The sequence below is a fragment of the Gopherus evgoodei genome, unplaced genomic scaffold (assembly GCF_007399415.2).
Source record: "Gopherus evgoodei ecotype Sinaloan lineage unplaced genomic scaffold, rGopEvg1_v1.p scaffold_32_arrow_ctg1, whole genome shotgun sequence".
NCBI classification, from domain to species: Eukaryota; Metazoa; Chordata; order Testudines; family Testudinidae; genus Gopherus; species Gopherus evgoodei.
In genome coordinates, this window is record NW_022059994.1 from 3,134,653 (window position 1) to 3,151,833 (window position 17,181).

The 17,181-nt window shown below is 52.0% G+C and overlaps 1 protein-coding gene and 1 long non-coding RNA gene across 2 annotated transcripts; one reads left to right on the forward strand and one right to left on the reverse strand.

The window, feature by feature from the left end:
* The first annotated feature begins 1,736 nt into the window (after positions 1 to 1,736).
* LOC115640954 lies at positions 1,737 to 6,972 on the forward strand. Its single transcript, XR_003997985.1, has 3 exons — positions 1,737 to 2,461; positions 3,939 to 3,942; positions 6,960 to 6,972. It is a non-coding gene; the product is annotated as an uncharacterized LOC115640954 (long non-coding RNA).
* A 4,396-nt stretch (positions 6,973 to 11,368) lies between these two features.
* LOC115640689 (zinc finger protein OZF-like) lies at positions 11,369 to 16,755 on the reverse strand. The gene is made up of 4 exons (XM_030543564.1): positions 16,682 to 16,755; positions 15,748 to 15,764; positions 15,014 to 15,127; positions 11,369 to 14,682 (listed from the first exon to the last, which is right to left on the reverse strand). The coding sequence occupies exons 1-4, from the start codon at positions 16,753 to 16,755 to the stop codon at positions 13,208 to 13,210; spliced, it is 1,680 nt and encodes a 559-aa protein (XP_030399424.1). The 3' UTR covers positions 11,369 to 13,207.
* Between the last annotated feature and the right edge of the window lie 426 nt (positions 16,756 to 17,181).

Below are 17,181 nucleotides of genomic sequence, written 5' to 3' on the forward strand. Positions count from 1 at the left end.
TGTCAGAAATACAGACTCCCCCCGCCCCCACCTCCAATAAGCAAGGGGCCAGGAATCCCTTACCCAGCGAGGTCACTGTCTCATAGTTCTCCTGCATGACGTCCCTGTAGAGGGCTCTCTGAGTGGGGCCCAGCAGAGCCCCCTGCCCCTGGGTGAAATACACAGCCACCTCCTCGAAGGTCACCGGCATCTGAAACAACAAGAGTCCCCCACTCAGTACCTCCTGCCCTAGCCACAATCCCACTATTCATCAGGGAGGAGGGACAGAGCAGCAGAATCCTCCCCACACCCTCTCAGAGCAGCCAGGAGGCTTCAGGGGGTGGGAGAAGGTGAGAGCTCCTTGTCCCCCCAGCACACGGAGCAGGACAGGGTCTTCTCATTTCCCACACACTTGCCAGCCACAGGCTGATGTGGGAAGCAGAGCTCTGAGCCAGGGATGGGGACAGGAATCCCAACAGCTTCCCTGCGTATTTCACAGCAGCCTCTGGCCAGTGGGTTCAGGTTCCAGCACTGGGAGTCTGGTCAGTTTTGCCAGCCCTACTCAGGGGCGTGTTTCCTGGTTTAGAAATGGGGGAATGTTTCCCCTCCCCCACACCCACCAATGGGCCTGTTTAGAAAATTGATCATGACCAGGTTGATCATGTTCCAGCAGGTTTATCAGACCCCGTCCCAACCCCGGTGATTAAGCCCTCTACAATACCCCTCCCCCATCACCAAAAGCTCCCTGAAAATCCCCTACCTGAGCTGGCTCCATCATGGCCATTTCTCTACCCTGTCTCCGGGAAGACAGGATGATCTGGAGCAAATGTGGACGCGATTCCTCAGCCTCTCAGAGGAGCAGGGAGATTGGGCAGGTTTCATAAAGGGGCTGGAGACCATGTCAGCCCCCGATTTCCCCCAGGCTCTCTCCCTGCAAACAGACGCGCTGATTCTAGGACTCTGCCATGCTGGGAAGAAACCCAGTTACTTCTTTACCCCACCCCTGCCTGGCCCCCTCCCCCATTAGAACTAACCCGACCAAGTTCCTTCTAAACCTCCCCAGAACAGCATCTCTGAGCCAAACGCCAGAAAAAGAGTCACTTTAGGGCACTGCCCCACCATGTATTGTAACCCCTTTAGTTCTCCCCCCGTCTTCCTCAGTCGGGTGGTGCTCAGCAGAGTCAGCAACTGGCTTTTCCTCCCTCAATTCGTCCCCTTCTTCCCAGGAGAGCTGACTGCCCCGGGGGTGCAGGGAATGGGGCTGGGAGCTGGGAACCTCCCTCCCCACTTCTTGCTCCTGCTGCCCTTCCAGTTCCCTCCCCACTTCTTGCTCCTGCTGCCCTTCCAGTCTCTCCGCTCTCCCTTTTGTCTTTTTCCCTCACCCTGGGAGAACGGGCGACTGCCCCATTGCCCTAGGCCTTTGCTCTCATCAGGCAACTCAGCCACTGACACTGGTAACGGGGGTTCAACCTGGCTGTGTCACTGAGGGCACCAGCTCTGGGACTCACCGACACAGGGAGCTCCTCCCCTTGTAGGCCAAATTCCCCAGCTGGTCCCTGAAAGGGGCCCTTTGTGCAGAGTCATTTCCTTGCCCAGCTCCAGCCCTTTCCCCAGGTCTCTCCATCGCCTGCAGGCTCAGGGGCTGGTATGGTTAGAGGGGTTCCAGCCACTGGAGAAAGTGGGCCTGGGCCTGGTCTCACAGGGGTGTGATGAAGTGGGAATGTTCTGAATTTTTTCTCTGAATACCGTGTGTGCTCCTCAGTTTCCCCATGTGTTACTCAAGTATCAAGCTGGTGGGATACAGGTGTGTGATCACTGCAGAGACCTGTAGAGGGCAAGTGTGACTGCAGAGTGGCTCTCTGGGCATAGAGAATGGCCAGGATTCTGTATCCTGGCAAGCAGTGGCCGAAAATAGTCCTCTGCAAGGAGCCATCCGAAGGTGCTGGAGAACAAAGAGAGAGGGGGAGGCCAGCTGGGAGGAGGGGCAGCTGGGCGTCAATGAGGATGGGGGGCTGGAAGCGGGTCAGTCTCCTGGTTTGGACTCAGCGGGGAGAGTCCAGGGCTCAGGACACTGGATTCCCCTGAGATGGACTCTGCTGAATGCTCCTGATTTCTGTGCTAACAAGCTCTGTTCTATGCTGTGTTCCCAGTGACCAATAAGCCTGTTTTCCAAGCCGGTTGAGAGTCACAGCTGACAGTGGAGGTGCGGTGCAGGGACCCTGGGGGGAGCGTATCAGGATTCTCTTTAGGTTGCCCCCATGGATGAGGCTGGGGCCGTGTGCCCTCCCTGGGCCACAGGGAAGCTGGGGTCACATGCTTAGTGGGTGTGGGGGGGACGTTGGGGTCCTCAGGGGCTGGGGTCCTGCCCCTACAGCCAGGGGGGGCCTGCCATCCCCAGCCCTAGATTCACCCCCCACCAGCTGTACCCTGTTCTTATCCCCGACTCTTAGTCCCAGGCAAAGGGGCTGAAAGAATCTGTACAGTGGGGGAGGGAGGGGGGCCCAAGAGCCATTGAACCAAACTGTGAACCCTGGATAGGACTGTCACGGGGACACCAGGCGATGCTCTGGAACTGCTCCCCACAAAGCCAGTCAGGACTTTAGGGAGCCTCGTCTTCCTTGGAGCAGACTTGTTCAGGGCAAGAAGCTCACACGGCTTCACCTTCCGGGTCTCTCCTTGGAGCATTTAGCATCCTCTGTCCCTCCGTGTGCTTTCCACAGCGAGCACCCCCCCCAGTGGGGTCCTGTGGAAAGCCAGAGGGTCCTGCACCCCGACTTCGCAGTCAGATGTGACTCTTAGCCAGCCAGTAAAACAGAGGTTTATTCGATGACAGGTACAGGGTCTAAAACAGAGATTGTAGGTACCGTGAGTTGGACCCCTCAGCTGGGTCCATTCTGGGGGACAGTGAGCCAAACCCCCATGTCTGCACTTCACTCCTCCTCCCCAGCCAGCTTTAGACTCCAAAACCCGCTCCAGCCCCTTTTCCGGGCCAGGAGGTCACCTGATCTCTTTGTCTCCAACATCTTCAGTTGACACCTTTGCAGAGAAGGGGCCCAGGCCATCAGTTGCTAGGAGACAGAGTGCCAGGCATTTAGGTGCACTGGCCCTTTGCTCTGCAGCAATCACACACCCTCATTCCACCATCTAGATACTTAAGAACTGCACAGGGGACACTGAGGCACCAACACTGTATTCAGAGAAAACATTAAAAACATTCCCAGTTCGCCACAAGGACGAAAATCCCTTCAAACCGGCGGGGGGGGGGGGGGGAAGCGGGTGTCTCAGGGCCCCACTAGCCTAGAGCCAGCGCCTGTGCTGCCCCCCCAACCCTGATTGTGCCCCTGGGCCCCTCTGCTTCCCCGGCCCCCAGCTGCCCCCCCCTGCATTCAGTTTAGCTCCCGACCCCGATCTGCCACCCTCAGATCCCCCTGAGCTGCAGCCTTCGTCCGCACCAGCGCGGCCAGGGGCAGCGAAACAAACCAACAGATGGGGGGGGGTGTCTCTCTCACCTTCCCTCCGAGCGGGGCCCCCCGGGGCAGGGGCCGGGCCGGGCTGGGGGCTCTGCCCTGGGAGAGGCTCCTGGGGAGCAGCGGGAAGAGTCCTGCTGGAGATTCCCCTCTCCCGGCTGCAGCCAGGGCTCCGGGCTCCCAGCACCAGCCGCCGGGGCTCGGGGATCTCGCCAGGAGCCTGGGAGCCAGAGTCACCGCAGCGGCTGCGAGTCACTTCCTGCTGCCGGGCCGGAGCCCAGCGCTCGCTGCCCCACAGCCGCCTCCCGGCTGCCCCTGGGTCCTAGCGCTGAATACGTCACTCTGCAACATCTCTGGGTCAGGCTCCTGTTTCACTCCCAGGCTCTCAGGACAGGAAGGAGGGACCGTCTTCCATCTACCGTGGGCAATGGGTGACACATTTTCCTAAAATACTTAATGAACTTTAGGGGAAACCAGTAAACATGGACAGAGGTAAGTGGGGAAATGGCCCCACTATTGGGGGGAACTTTTCTGACTTAAATACCACCTGGGTGGAATCGAATAGCAGAAGGATCTGAGTCCTCGCACCCTTCACCCAGAGCCTGCCTCACCTTGAGGGCTCCCCTTCCACTCTGCTGTGAGGCAAAGTCCTTATAACCCAGACAAGGCTGGGCCCAGGCTTCCTGAGGGGCTCGCCCCCCCACCCTGGTTGTGACCACTCAGGACATGGGCTAGAGCATCCCCACTCCAGGTACTTTCTCGCTCTGGACGCTTCCCTGATCATTGTCTATACCCCAGAACAAATGCAATTTACTAAGCAACAAGTAATAAAAAACATCAGGACACAGTTGGAAAGGCGAAAGGAAAACTCTTAGCCCCACTCTGCAGGGTCAGATTAACTTTTCATGGGCAGCCTGGTGTCAAACCTATTCATGGGCCCCCATGGGGCAAGGTGCAGGGGGTGGGATGGTCAGTCTCCAGAGGGAAGGGCGGGTTGGGTGAAATGATGCACAGCGCGGCGGGAGCAGCCCCACTCTCCGCGGCCCAACAGAGGGCGCTGTTTGCAAACCAGCACAGCCCTGTACTGCCAGCCTGCCCCTTCCCCTGGCGGGCAAGCTCCCACCACACTGCCCCCCTGCCCAGAGCCCCACCCTTATGCCCAGTGCCCCCTCGTCCTGAGACCTCCCCCACTGGCCTCCCACCACAACTGCACAGCATCCTGCACACCACACTGCTCGCCCAACACCTTCCACCCATGGGCCTCCCCACTGCCCACCTCCTTCCTCACAGTCCCACCCTCACAGCTGCACAACACCCATAGTCCTGAGGGGTTTCTGCACGAAGCAATTACAAATTCTGCACACAATATTTTAAAATTTTGCAAATTTTGTCAATAAATCAATGTGGAGTTCCAACATGGCAGTGGGGAGCACAGGCCATGGGTTGCATGGAGGTGGGAGAACACCCTGCAGCATCCCCGCACCTCAATCCACTCTACTCTGGGAGAAGGACTCAGCAGTGATGCTGCACCCAACTCTGACACAGTGCAAGGGCCAGGCTTGCCGCAGAAACACCCCAGGGCCCTGCCCTCCTTGCCAGGCACACCAGGTGTGGGTGAGCAAGCTCAGCCCAGCAGCAGGATCCAGGTGGGGGCAAGAGAGTTCTCTGTGGGGTAATCTGGGTGCGGGTGGCTCAGTGGGGATCTGGATGCACAGAAGCTCATTGGGCATTTCCAGGTGCAGGGGCAATGGAACTCTGCAGGGGATCCAGGTGTAGGTGTTTGGGGCTCAGCAGTGGGGGGGGGGGTCTACATGCAGGGCAGGTTGGGTTCATTTGGATGGGAGTCCAGGTGGTTGGAGCTCAGTGGGGAGGATGTCTGGGGGGCTCATCAGGGTGGTACAGATGCAGGGGAGGTGGGGCTTGTCAGGGTGAGGATTAAATGGGCCTGCTTAACAGGGGAGCCCCAGTTTCTGCCGAGTGGATGTCGCATGCTGGGCTCCAGCTTCCCCTTTGCCCCCGCTTCCCCTATCCTCTTCTCTTCCCCATCCCATGCCCCTTGACCACTGCACTATCTCCTCTGTCCTCTTTCCCCCCGGCCCCTGCTTCCTCTTTTGGCGAGAAGAGCCGTTCTCCTCCCCACCTGCTCCTCGCTCTTCCTCTGCCCCTTGCACGTCTCCCCTGCTCTCCCCAGGTGTGTCCGTCTCTCGCTGCATGGCTGAGAGCCCTGCTGCTGGAGCAGGCTGACAGCTGGGAGGGATGCTACAGACACAGTGGCTCAAACTCTGCTCGGAATATCAGCAACTCCTCAGTGTCCAATCTGCAATTGGCTCTGTGGGTGGAGGGGAGTCGGCTGAGTGCCTGTGTACAGATCTCTCGCCAGAGCCACTCCAGCCCCAGCCTGCCAGGTCCCAAAACTCCAGTTTTGTCAAAATCAAAACGTTTTGCAGCAGCATGTGGATTTTGGTGACATTTTTATCATTTCAGTTCCTGTGGCCAACATGGTACCGCGTCATATTTCATAAAAGGTGACCAGCAAACCAAAATAAACGTCCAGGATCAAAATGAAGCAATGGGCTTAAACTGCAGCAAGGGAGATTTAGGTTGGACATTAGGAAAAAGATCCTAACTGTCAGGGTAGTTAAACACTGGAGTAGATTGCCTAGGGAAGTTGTGGAATCTCCATCGCTGGAGATATTTAAGAGTAGGTTAGATAAATGTCTATCAGGGATGGTCTAGACAGTATTTGGTCCTGCCATGAGGGCAGGGGACTGGACTCGATGACCTCTCGAGGTCCCTTCCAGTCCTAGAGTCTATGAGTCTATGAGTCTATGAGTGCTGGGGGGGTGGGGAGACACCAGAAAGGGATTTCTCTGAGTCCAATGGATGTGAAATCAGCTAGGCACGAACGCTGACAGCTCCCACCCTCAAAGGGCTCCCTCCAGTCCGTGCTGGTATCCGTAGGAGAGACCAGGGGGGCAAAGAAGAGCGGGCTGGTCCTGCCACTCTGCAGGCCTGGGGGAAGCACAAACAGCGTCTGTGGGATGCCAGGGCAGTTCACAATCTGTTCCCCCCATGTCCCAGGCCTCCTGTCCAGGCCCTGGCTGTGCTGCAGGGATTCTGCGGGTCAGACACTGCTCTGGCGGTGGCCACGCACTCTCAGGCTCTAGGTGACAGGACCTATCTTCCCAGTGTTCCCAAAAAGGTGCAAATCCAGAGGGCAGATAAAAAGCCCCACTCTTGGTAATCTCCGTAACTGACTGGGGGGCAGAGGGGCAGACTCGTGATCTTTGAGCACTTCTAGCTGCTGACCTAGTTCTGTCCCTGCCCCCTCCCAAGATTCCACAGGGTGCAGGCCATGGACTGGGATACCCCCAGTTGTGTGTGTGGCGAATTCCAGTACGAAGGGGATGACTTCATCAGCTTCCACGTCCAGCCTCAGGCCCCTTACCCCTGTCTGCATGCCCCCTCCCAGAGCCATAGTCCTGTTCCTGGACCCACATCAAGGGGGTGCAGGGGGCACAGAGAGGGATAAGTGGGAGCACCCAGGGCCGTCCTTAGGCATAGGCAGAATAGGCAGCTGCGTAGGGCCTCACACTGCCTGGGGGCACCACTCTGCAGGCAGCCCAGACAGTGTAGAAGCAGGGCTGCTGGGTCCTAGAGAGAGCCGAATGCAGCACGGTCTGAGGGACGGGATTAACTGCTGGGGTCTCTGGGAAGGGGAGGGGGTAGAGGTCGTGGAAGGAGCTCACCTGAGTGTGTGACTCTTCCCTCCCCCGGCTGAGGTGAGGTGAGGCAGGCTCTGTGGCTCTGGAACCAGTATCCTTTGTTGTCTCCCATAACATCCATTCTTCTCTCCCCTGCCCCACGGAGCACCCCCTCCTTTCTCCCTCCTCCCCAGGAGCACCCCTCTCTCTCTCCTCCCTCCCCTCCATCAGGGCTAGGCTGAGTGAAGTGCTGGGGGGGAGGGCTGGCTGGCTGCGTGCTGAGGAATGAAAGTGAAAGTAACTCACTTCCTGGGCAGGCAGCCAGAATTGGAATGTCACACAGGGCTTGGCTGAGGTTAGCCAGATGTGTGAAAAATCAGGATAGGGGATTGGGGTACAGTGATCAGATATCCCTATTTTATAGGGACAGTCCCAATTTTGGGGTCTTTTTCTTATATAGGCTCCTTTTACCCCCCCACCCCCACCCATCCCTGTCCTGATTTTACACACTTTCTGTCTGGTCACTCTAGGTGGGGGTAATTGGTGCCTATATAAGACAAAGCCCCAAATATCGGGACTGGCCCTATAAAATCAGGACATCTGGATCTGGCCACCCTAGCTGGGGAGCACCTCTCCCCCAGGCTGGCAGCTGCCAGCGATCCATCTCATCCGGGGGGGAGCTACACAGGGCAGGATGAGCTGCTTTGGCTCCATGGGTGCCCTTTCCTTGAGATCAGATGCTGTGCTAACTTCACCATGGTCCATAAGGCTGGTGGTGGTGCCCATCGGCGTGTGATTGGACCTGAGGGTTTGCTGCTGCTGTTACCACTCTGCACCCCAAGAAGTGGATTTTGGGGTCCTGCAGTTTTCCACCTATCTCCTCCTCTACTGCAGCTGTTGGACCAGCGAGCTGGGGTGTGAGCCAAGCATGAAAGCAGTACTGTGTTGCCATTTAGATTGTCATTTAACAGCTTTGTTTGTCAAAAATTCTTGCTAACAATCCTGAATCCAATTTCAATATTTTTAAAAAAAAAAAATCAATATCTTAGCCAAAAACAGAAAATTAAGTTGTTGACAATTATTAGTGACAGGTTTGGTTTGAGGCAGGGAGTGGGTCAGTTTTCATCAGAGAAACAAAAAATGTTGACTGACTTTCCTATAGCCTGTTACTCCTGATAAGAGCCCTCCAACAACTGTAATATGCTCATCTCCTTACCAGTGTATAAAGCAGGGGTCGGCAACCTACGGCACACGTGTCAAAGGTGGCAGGTGAGCTGATTTTTGATGGTATGCAGCAGCAGGCTGAGGGGCTCAGCCCATCACTGCTCTGGGGTTCCGGCTGCTACCCTATTGCCAGCTGGGCTACCAGCCATCGGCCCCACTCAGCACCTGCTGCTGGCCTGGGGACCCCCAAGGAACCCCAGGCTGGCAGTGGGCTGAGCAGGCCAGCTGAACCACTCAACCTGCTGTCAGCCTGGGGTTCCATTCACTCAGCCGGCAGCAGGCTGAGTGGGCTGGTGGCGGGCTGAGCAGGGCCCATGGGGGTTGAGTGGCTCAGTTTGCTGCCAGTCTGGGTGCCAGCAGCACTCAGCCTACTGCTACTCCAGGGTTCCGGCTGCCGGCCCCTTGCCAGTCAGGAGCTCAGCCGTCAGCCCCACTCTGCCTCCTGCGAGTCTGGGTGAGCAGAATCCCAGGCTGGTAGCGGGCTGAGGGGGGGTTGGCGGCTGGGATCCTAGCTGGCAGGAGTTGGTGGTCAGAACCCCAGACCAGCAGCGGGCTGAGCAGGGCCTGGGATCCTTGTCTAGGGTTCCAGCCACCAGCCCACTGCCAGTTTGGGGTTTCATTTACTCAGCTGGCAGTGGCCTGAGCAGGACCGGTGGCCAAGACCTCAGATCATAACAATAGTTTATTTATATAATATAGACATAGAGAGAAACCTTCTACAAACATTAAAATGTATTACTGGCACGAGAAACCTTAAATTACAGTGAACTTGACACACCACTTCTGAAAGGTTGCCGACCCGACCCCTGGTATAGAGTGACCATATGTTGTACTAAGATTCTCCTGCTTTTTTTTTTCCCTGTGAGTCAGTATAACTTTTGCCAGCCCAGAAGTTGGGCAGCCAATGTTTTACGTTTTCACAATGTTTTCTCCAACTTTCATAAAGTAAATACATAGTTAATATGAGTTAAAAAGGCCAGGGACACTTCTTTGTGAAGAATCTGTACAGCAGATCATGCCCACAGACGATCCAGAAAAGAAATTTGAGGTTGAATTTTTTAATGTTGTGATGGATAAAGCAGTATCTGCTGTTGATGAAAGGTTTAATACCTTGCAAGTACACCATGAACAGTTTGGATTTTTGTATGACATAACTAAATTCAACGAAATAGGAAAACAAGAGCAACTAATGACAAAGTGCAAGAACCTAGAGAGCCTCCTGAAGCACGGTGATACTTTTGATTTAAATGGACTTGAACTGTACGAAGAATTGAGTACACTGTCATCAATGTTGCCACATGCAAAATCGGTGATGGACATTGTACAGTTTATTCATACCCGCAAACTTGTTGACATATATCCTAATGTGTACATTGCCACTCGTATTCTACTGACAATTCCTGTAACAGTAGTATCAGGAGAACGGAGTTTCTCAAAACTACAGCGCATTAAAAACTATCTCCGCTCTACAATGAGTCAGGAACGCTTAACTGGTCTTGCTATTCTTGCAATCAAACAAGACACGACTTTGTCTTTGTCATACAATGACATTATTACTGATTTTGCAGCCAAAAAAGCCAGAAAGATTGCTTTTAACTAAAAACAAATCTTTGTTTCAATACCTCTTCATATAAATTTCAAAAATTTTTTGATAAATTAAAAAAAATATATTATTTGCATCATTCTGTCATATCAGAATTTTTTCTATAGTGCTGCTTCTTTAGTGCTAGTCCATCAGCATTACAGTGTGCTTAATTAAGTTAAACTGGTTTTAATAACGTGAATGTGGCAAGTTTTCCAATACTGTAAGCTTATGTTTGTGTTGCTAAGAGCACATCAGGCACAGGGGCACCAGTTTAATAATCTCGCCTAGGGCACCATAAATCCTAAGGCCGGCCCTGGGAGCACCGCATCCCTACTCTAAAAATCATTCCACTGGGCCCAGAGCAATTCCAGCCTCTCACCCTCTGCTTTGCTGGGCTCAGCTAGTCATGGCGGCAGCTGGGATGGCAGGTGGGGGTGAGAGCTTGGAACCTGGTTGGGGGCCTCTGTTGTGAATTCTTTTAATGTTTAACCAGGACAATTTTAATAGTTGAAATGGTTACTTCTTTAAAATTCTATTTTCATTCCTAGTCTGGACATCTGCCTTGTAGCTTCTGAGCCCTTAGGCAGAAACTTCCACCTACCCCCAAAGCTTCAGTGATATTTGAGGTAAAAGAATTCCCCTCCGGCTGCCGGGTGGGGCAGCCCCCCCTCCTGCCCCATGGGGTGGGGAGCTGCCCTTGTATCTCTCCCTCTCCCCGACCTCCACCCTCTTTCCCTCCCTCTCCCAGCCAGTCTGCTCTTGCTCTCAGTCTACCCCTAGCCTCCCCCCAACATTACCCCTTTCTTTCACAGTTACCCCCCTTCCACTCAGAGATTCCTTCTATTGCAACCCTATTGCAGTTTTCTGTACTACACCTGTGAGAGAGTTAATTAATCTACCCCAATGGGTAACAGCAGCTAGGTCTGTGGGAGAAGCTCAAAAAATAAATAAATGCCAATTGACTCTCCTTCGGCAGGAGGCAGGCAAATAGGAAATGCCACCCAGAGGGGATTTCCCTGGAAAATAGGATTTCCAATTCTCCCGGGCCAGGTGCCATTGCCACAAAGGGTGTCTGGTCCAGGAGAGTTAGGAACCCTACTGGCAGATGAAAAATTTTCCCCACAGACCCTAGAAGAGACTGAAAAGCTGAAGAATGATCAGCTCTGGTCTGAGCATGGGCAGCAGGTATAGCTGGCCGGGGGAAGGGAGGTTAAGCAATGGTGGTTGAAGCATGAAGGGACAGAGGAATCTTTAGCACATCTGGCATGGAAATATCTTGCAACTCCAGCTGCAACAGTGTCATGAGACTGCCTCTTCTCACTTGCAGCATTCCCTCCTGCAAATGGAAACTAACTTCTTTGTCTTAGCGATTGGCAGAAAAAGAAGTAGCACTAAGTGGACTTCTGGACTCTAAAGTTTTTAATTGCTTTATTTTTGAGTGCAGTTATATACCAAAAATAATCTATGTTTCAAAGTTACACTTTCATGATAAAGAGATTGCACTACAGTACTTCTAGGAGGTGAATTGAAATATACTATTTTTGCTTTTCATGGTTACAGGACAAATATTTGTGATTAAAAATAATATAAATTGAGCACTGCACACTTTCTATTCTTTGTTGTGATAGAAATCAATATATATGAAACGTAGAAAAACATCCAAAAACATTTAACAAATTTCAGTTGGTATTCTATTATGTAACGGTGTGATCCATTGAGATTAATTTTTCTACCCACAATTAATTTTTTTGAGTTAATCACGATTAATCAGCAACACTATCTTATTCTGAGTTTTTAACAATACAAGGTTACGTTTCAAAGTTCTAGTTTCTATTACTTGGAATGACCCCAAATATAATTTAAACACTTTTCGAACATCTCTCTAAAGGCTGAATCTGGGTCAATTAGCATGCAAGTTTCTTAACTCTTTCGGGCCAGGTCGTAGGGCTGAAGAATGAAATCACCCTTTAAATAAATTATACCTATATAATATAGCTCTGTATACTTGCAATGAAACCACCTTTTATTATTAATGACATTGTCTTTTTATAAATGAAACAGTGTTAACCATCTTTGGACAAATTATGTGTTAGTAGCTTACCAAGAATTGCCTTGGAAGAATGTTACTGTAACTCTTTTCTTTTTAATACATTGTAACTAAAACCGCCATCTTAAACCATTATACATTATGACTAAAGCAATTCCATATTGTAACTGAAACTCTGTGTAATGTTAGGTTTGTGTGTTTCATTTAAAAGTGTAAATGTGGGTGTGGGATGGGATCAGTCCCTGATGCCAGCTCATCGCAAAGACCAGCAGCCAGCACCGCCCTGATGGCTGAAGAACAATATGGGTGAAACTTGCAAAAGAACCCACCCAAGAGAAAGAAAAACAAAAGCTCCATCAAGAAAAAGATCAAAGTCACATCTGCCATTAACTGATGACTCATAATCATACAGTGTCTAGGGGCAGTGGGACAGGACAAGATCTATGGATAGAAACATATAAAAAGATGGGTACAAAACCATAGGGTTGGGTTCTTCTTCCAGTTCTATGATCATCCTCCGGGAGCATCGGTGCACACCGACAGGACCCAGCTCTCCTCCTCGTGACTAGACCACCTGGCCAGTGGACTAGGAGGAGCAACTGAGGCTGGTAATTATATTCCATTTATAGAACTGTGTGTGTGTGTGCGGTGAACAATCTTAGCTAAGAATAGAAATTGAATTACTTATCTTTTACCCCTAATAAGAATTCTCTGTGTTCACAGTAAACGTGCCATATTGTCTTCTCCCTCAAACAAGACTCTGCTAGTTCTATTTCTAGAGGTGCAACAAGGTGTCACAGAAGTTGAGATTGTGTGTGAATTCTCCAGTGTTTAATGAGGTGTGATCTCAGTGTGCAACTTTTGCCACAGTCCAAGTACTTATGGAGACTTGCTCTTGTGTGGATTTTCTCATGTAAAACAAGGACTGATCAGTTTCTGAAATGTTTCCCGCAGTCTAAGCACTTATGGGGTCTCTCTCCTCTGTGGATTGCTGGATGTCTAATAAGGTCTGACTTCCATATAAAACTCTTGCCACAGATTAAGCAGCTACAGGGGTCTCTCCCCTGGGAGTATTCTCTCATGTAAAACAAGGACAGACACCTATTTGAAACGTTTTTCCATAGTCTAAGCACTATGCGTGTTTTGCCAGATGTTTAGAAGGCCTGATCTGTTTCTGAAACCTTTCCCAGAGTCCAAGCACTTATGGTCTCCCTCTTGTATGGATTGCCTGATGTTTAAGAAGGGTTGACCTCTGTATGAAACATTTTCCACAGTCTGAGCACTGATGGGGTCTCTCTCCTGTATGGATCCTCTGATGTGTTATAAAATTTGATCTGTGTGTGAAACTTTTCCCACAGTCCAAACACTTATGCAGTCTCTCTCCAGTGTGGATTGCTTGATGTTCAACAAAATTTGACCTCTGTATGAAACTTTTCCCACAGTCTAAGCACTTGTGGGGTCTCTCTCCTGTGTGGATTCTCTGATGTGAAAAAAGGGCTGACCTCCGTATGAAACTTTTTCCACAGTCTAAGCACTTATGGGGTCTCTCTCCAGTGTGGATTCTCTGATGTGAAACAAGGGCTGACTTCAGTATGAAACTTTTTCCACAGATTAAGCACTTATGGGATCTCTCTCCTGTGTGGATGGCCTGATGTCTAACAAGGTCTGACCTCTGTATGAAACTTTTTCCACAGTCTGAGCACTGATGGGGTCTCTCTCCTGTATGGATCCTCTGATGTATTATAAGATTTGATTTATTTGTGAAACTTTTCCCACAATCCAAACACTTATGGGATTTCTCTCCTATGTGGATTGCCTGATGTTTAGCAAGGCCTGACTTCCATATAAAACTTTTCCCACAGTCTAAGCACTTATGGGGTTTCTCTCCTGTGTGGACAGCCTGATGTCTGACAACGTCTGACCTCCGTATGAAACTTTTTCCACACTCTAAGCACTTATGGAGTCTCTCTCCTGTGTGTATTGACAGATGTGAAACAAGGGCTGACCTCTGTATGAAAGTTTTTCCACAGATTAAGCACTTATGGGATCTCTCTCCTGTGTGGATGGCCTGATGTCTAACAAGGTCTGACCTCTGTGTGAAACTTTTCCCACAGTCCAAGCACTTATGGGGTCTCTCTCCTGTGTGGACAGCCTGATGTCTGACAACATCTGACTTCCATATAAAACTTTTCCCACAGTCTAAGCACTTATGCGGTCTCTCTCCTATATGGCTTATTTGATGTGTAATCAGTACTGACTTCCAAGTCAAATTGTTCCTGTCCTCAAAGCACTGATAGGATTTCTCTCCAGTGTGGCTTTTCCCATGGTTATTAAGATCTGAGAGGTTACTGAAGTTTTCCCTACGGTCTAAGCACTGAAGTGATTTCTCGCCAGTATTTATTGCCTGAAGCGTAACAAGCTGTGGTCTCAGAACGAATCCTTTCCCAAAGCCAAGGCATTCATAGTGTCTGTCTTCCTTTGGGGTTGTTTGCCGGGCTGTGGGATCCCTGTATCCTTCCGCACATATAATAGATTCATCTGTTTGCTCCCTTAAGTGGTTTCCCAGAAGCCTCTCTGACCTCTGCCAATTTCCCCCGTTATCTCCCTGTTCCCAGCAGTGGGAAAAATTCTCTGCAGCTCTTCCCACAAAGGTCCCGTCTGGTTCCACTTCTCCTGCTGAGAGAGAAACAATCCAGACAGGAGTCATTGTGGCTGGGAGAAAGAAAGAGGAATAGCACCGAGGGAAAACCCAACATACTAAAGCTGCACAGATAGAGCGATTGGATTCTGCCCCCACATCCCACCCAAAAATTCACAGAGAAGGAACGTTGGGAAGGAAACACCAGCTGGTAATAGGACACATGGAAAGCAATGTCAGTGATATCTGCTGACTGCAGCCCTGCCCTGGGTGAGATGAGGAAGAACCGAGAGCACTTACTGATACCACATTTTTGGGATTCTCAGCTTTTTCCTTCATTCACCAAATGGTTTCTGTGTCAGTCCTCACCTGTGCGGGCACCTCTTGGGATCTCTCTTTCCTCGCAGACCTGAAGATCAGGCCCCCATGGCTCTTCCCCTCGTTCCAGCTGGGTGATCAGCTCAGGTTTGGGAAGGGGGAATCCTGTTCAGGGAGTGAAATCAGACCAGATCAGGGTGCGTGGAGGATTGAGAGAGCATCTGTCAGAAAGGACATTCCATGAGCAGAACCTGTCCCTGTGCTGTGCTGTGGGAACATGGAATCCAAGAGCATGGGAACATGGTCACTGAGCCCCCTTGGGGGAAGTGAGGGGAATTGTGACACCCTAACTAGGAGTTCCTAGGATCTGTGCTCCCTGGGGGCCCTGCTGATGCACCCCCAGCTTTGGAGTTAAACCCCTGCCTATTTCTAAACCAGCGGAGCCCAGAACTCTCCGCATGGCTGGAGCTGTTACCAAGGGGGGACGTGAACAGGGTGTGAATGAGACATTCTGTGTGTGAATGAGAAACAACACAGACAGGACAATACATGGCTTCTCCACCTTGCAAGCTAGGGGGGTCGGGAGGGGATGATTTTGTATATCCCTTAGGTCTTGACACCCTGGTCTCACTAAAGAGGGTATAAAGATGCAAGTCTCTCTCACATGGCAGCTGTGCATTACGGAGCCCAGTCCTCTCCAATCTAACTGACCAGGAAAGAACCTGACTAGTGTCAGACACGCAGACCCCATGCTTCTAATAACCGAGGGGATGGGAATCCCTTACCCAGCGAGGTCACCGTCTCGTAGTTCTCCTGCATGACGTCCCTGTAAAGGGCTCTCTGAGCGGGGTCCAGCAGAGTCCCCTGCCCCTGGGTGAAATACACAGCCACCTCCTCGAAGGTCACTGGCATCTGAAACAACAAGAGTCCTGCACTGACTACCTGCTGCCCCAGCCACAATCCCACCAGTCCAGGGATGGGGAAACTTTTTGGCCTGAGGGCCACATTGCGGTTTGGAAACAAGATGAAGGGCTGGGTAGGTAAGGCTGTGACTCCACCAAACAGCCTGGCCCCGCCCCCTATCTGGCCCCTCCCCCTTCCCACCCCCTGGCTGCCCCCTTCAGAACCTCTGACCCATCCAACCCTGCCGGCTCCCTGTCCCCTGACATCCCCATCCCAGGACCCCCTCCCCTAACTGCCCCTCAGGACCCCACGCCCTATCCAATTTCCCCTGTCCCCTGACTGCCTCGACTCCTATCCACACTCCCACTCCCTGAGACCCCCTGCCACTTATTCAGCGCCCCCTCCCTGCCTCCTTACCATGCTGTTCAGAGCACCAGGACTGGCAGCAGCACCACCTAGCTGGAGCCAGCCATGCCGCTGCACAGTCTAGAGTGCTGGTGGCATGGTGAGTTGAGGCTGTGGGGAAGGGGGGACAGCAGGGGAGGGGCCAGGGGCTAGCCTCCCTGGCCAGGAGCTCAAGGGCCAGGCAGGACGGATGTGGCCCATGGGCCATAGTTTGCCCACCTCTGCCCTAGTCACAGGGAAAAATAAACAAAACAGTGAAGCTCTGGGAGACTCGAAGAAGCAGAATCCCCCTCTCCCCACCGTGCTCAGAGCAGCTAGGAGGCTTCAGGGGATGGGAGAAGGTGAGAGCTCCTTGTCCCCCCAGCACACGGAGCAGGGCAGGGTCTTCTCATTTCCCACATGCCTGCCAACCACAGGCTGATACGGAACTGGAACGTTGACAGCTTCCCTTCGTATTTCACAGCAGCCTCTGGCCAGTGGGGCATTTCCTGGGTCAGAAATGGGGGAAAGTCCTGTCCCATCCCCACGGGCCTGTTCATAAAATCAGGCCCAGGTTGATGATTTTCCAGGACGTGTATCACACCCTGTCCCCTCCCTGCCTCACATTGTGTGCTTCCTGCCCCTCCCCTATACACCAAATCCTTCCCACCACCTCCCCCCACCCCCAGCTCCCTGAAAATCCCCTACCTGAGCTGTCTCCATCACAGCCATTCCCCTTCCGTCTCCTGGAAGATGGGACCATCTGGAGAGAAATGTGGACATGATTCCTTGGCCTGTCGGGGCAAGAGGGAGCTTACAGAAGGGAATTGAGTCCATGTCACACACCTTCTCCCTGCAGATAGACGCTCTGGGCTCTGCCGAGCTGGGAAAACCCTGAGTCACTTTATCACAACACAGATTTGCCCCTCCCC

Bases quoted from the DNA above. Each gene is read 5' to 3' on its own strand.
- LOC115640689 (XM_030543564.1), bottom strand. From the start codon at position 16,755: ATGCCCCACTGGCCAGAGGCTGCTGTGAAATACGAAGGGAAGCTGTCA. The intron at 14,683-15,013 runs GTGAGGACTGAC...TTTCTCTCTCAG, and splicing joins CCCAAGAGGTGCCCGCACAG to CAGGAGAAGTGGAACCAGAC.